At 40.8% G+C, this 3,099-nt stretch overlaps 1 protein-coding gene across 1 annotated transcript in view; it reads right to left on the reverse strand.

The window, feature by feature from the left end:
• Positions 1-2,749, reverse strand: part of LOC137651846 (afadin-like) — a 42,776-nt gene extending 40,027 nt beyond the window's left edge. Inside the window, exon 1 of the mRNA XM_068385066.1 lies at positions 2,476-2,749. Within this exon, the coding sequence (XP_068241167.1) occupies positions 2,476-2,749 (274 nt within the window). The remainder of the gene's footprint in view (positions 1-2,475) is intronic.
• Positions 2,750-3,099: the final 350 nt, after the last annotated feature.

Raw genomic sequence — 3,099 nt, forward strand, 5'->3', positions numbered from 1 at the left:
GTGAGAGAGAGAGAGAGAGAGAGAGAGAGAGAGAGAGATTCTAGGACCATACGACATAAATTTGTCACTGGTCAAATTCACATTTGGGCAAATTTGAAAAAACTTGGTGAATACTTTCAGAGAGAGAGAGAGAGAGAGAGAGAGAGAGAGAGAGAACCAAATTCTATGAGCAGAGGACATTATAGATTTGTCATTGGTCAAGTTCACAATGGACACATTAAATAACCTTGGTGAATTAATTTTACAGTGAGAGAGAGAGAGAGAGAGAGAGAGAGAGAGAGAAATTCTAGGACCAGATGACATTATAAATTTGTCATTGGTCAAATACATATTGGATAAATTTAAAAAAAAAACTGAATTTCTTTCCAAGAAATGAGAGAGAGAGAGAGAGAGAGAGAGAGAGAGAGAGATCTAGGACCAGATGACATTATAAATTTGTATTGGTCAAATTCACATTGTACAAATTTAAAAAAACCTTGTGAATTCCTTTCAAAGAGATGACTGGCAGAGAGAGAGAGAGAGAGAGAGAGAGAGAGCAAAGTTCTAGGGCGACGGAACGACATTATAATGTTGCCAATAGTCATATTTACAATCGATTGATTCATAAAACTTGGTGAGCTCATTTCACGAAGAAATGACTGGCACAGAGAGAGAGAGAGAGAGAGAGAGAGAGAGAGAGAGTAAAATTCTATGACCAGAAAACATTACAACATTGTAAATGGTCAAATTCACAATGAAAAAATTTATAAAAACTTTGTGAATTCCTTTCAAAGAAATGACTGACAGAGAGAGAGAGAGAGAGAGAGAGAGAGAGAGAGATACCCAAATTCTAGAATGAGAGGACATTATAAATTTGTCATTGATCAAAATTCACAATGGACACATTAAATAAACTTAGTGAACCTATTTCACAAAATGAGAGAGAGAGAGAGAGAGAGAGAGAGAGAGAGAGAGGGGGGGGATTCGTAAACTCTAAGAAAAACGGAATCAATTGAGTTGAAAATGAAAAAAAAATAATCTGCAACAAGAACATCATTCAACTCTTCAGACGTTAGTAAATTTAGTCTGTTCCAAATAGTCCGGAAATTCCCAGAGCTGAAGAATCTCTACTCTGGGATTTTGTCAATGAAAAAACAAAATAGAAAATGCAAATAGTATTGTGAAATACAGCCACTGACTAAACAAAATAAATCGAAGGGCAAGTCATGAAAGCAGCAATGTAAACATTGATATATGTACAGCTTCTCTCTCTCTCTCTCTCTCTCTCTCTCTATATATATATATATATATATCTATATATATATCTATATATATATATATGTGTATATATCTATATATATATATATATATATATCGCTCTAACAAAGAACAAATGGAGTCTCCACGAATGGACAAAAGTCTTTGATATATACGAAATCCTTATAACTCCTTGGAACACACACTCTCTCTCTCTCTCTCTCTCTCTCTCTCTCTCAATGTTTAAACTAAATCGCTTTACAAAAGAACAAATGTAGTCTCCACGAATGGACCAAAGTCTTTGAGATATACAAAATCTCTCTCTCTCTCTCTCTCTCTCTCTCTCTCCCCCCAAGCACACAAGGCGTCTCAGTGGACTTCAAACAAAGACTATGAGAACCATAGCTAGGATAATACTGTATAGTGCAGGACTCAAATAAGCAACATCCTACAGTCAACCACTTCAGTCACATGCAGAACGATGATTAAGGACTCTTTGGGTCGAACTGTTCGTCGAACCGGGTTGTCGAACCTGCTTGTCAAATGGTTCGATGTGGTGGAATCAAGTCAAAAATGCCTAAGGTTTGTGGAGAATGTGACCCAGGCCTACAAAAGTCAGGCTAAATCTGTCTTTCTTCGAACAGTTCGAGGAACGTGTTCGACAACCAAATACCTCTTTCACACGCTCGAACATCACTACAAACACTTGACTGTCTAACAGTTCGATCATATAAACACTCTTAAGAACCAAGTTTAAGAAGTAAATCAACTATGATTAAAAGTTTACTAAAATGTCACAAGATCTCGCGAAAGACTTCGAGAAGTTGATCTTTCGAAATGAAATTGATCGAACATGACGCGAAAAAACGCCTTTAACCGCTGTGTGTGCTCTAAGAGTCCACCCGTTAAAAGCAAACCCACACCGGCAGCCAGCCAAAAACAGTCCGCCCAACCCCACAGTCCCGCCCAACCCCACCCCCAAAAACCCCTGAATGAGCAACCGCTTCTCCGAACCACCTGCTTCCAACTCGCAGCAGCTCAAGTACACCCCTTCCCATTCCTTGAAAGAAAAAACTAAAAAACTCTGGTCTCTACTTCCCGAGCACACAATATACCCTACCCTCTCTCTCTCTCTCTCTCTCTCTCTCTCTCGACCACAAGCCCTGATGGTTCCCGGACGGTCATTCTTACACAGCAATGACCACAAAAGCTACCGCGCCCCATTCAAAGCCACACTACTAACGGCGAGGACGGCCGGACGGGTACGGAGAGGGACGGACGGGTACGGATGGGGCCGGACGGGGCCGGACAGGGCCGGACGGTACGGATGGGACGGACGGGGCCGGACAGGCCGGACGGGTACGGATGGGGCCGGACGGGTACGGATGGGGCCGGACAGGTACGGACGTGGCCGGATGGGGCCGGACGAAGACGGACAGTCCCAGGTCGATGTCTCGTCTCTGTCTTTCGGATAATGACTGCGTCTGAAATTCCAGTCTTCAATCAACCTCATTTTACTAGTTGTAGTAACAAGATGAATGAACGTGAGGAGGCGAGGCTGTATAATAGTCTTTGCTCTAAGCATTCTCTCTCTCTCTCTCTCTCTCTCTCTCTCTATATATATATATATATGTATATATATATATATATACATACATATACATACACACATATATATATATATATATATATACATATACACATATATATGTCTTGCTCAAAACATATATTCTCTCTCTCTCTCTCTCTCTCTCTCTCTAGATAAGTCTTGCTTAAAGCATTCCCTCTCTTGCTATCTCTAGGTAATATTCTTACTCAAGGTATCTCTCTCTCTCTCTCTCTCTCTCTCTCTCTCTCTCTCTC

Source organism: Palaemon carinicauda, chromosome 13 (genome assembly GCF_036898095.1).
Source record: "Palaemon carinicauda isolate YSFRI2023 chromosome 13, ASM3689809v2, whole genome shotgun sequence".
NCBI classification, from domain to species: domain Eukaryota; kingdom Metazoa; phylum Arthropoda; class Malacostraca; order Decapoda; family Palaemonidae; genus Palaemon; species Palaemon carinicauda.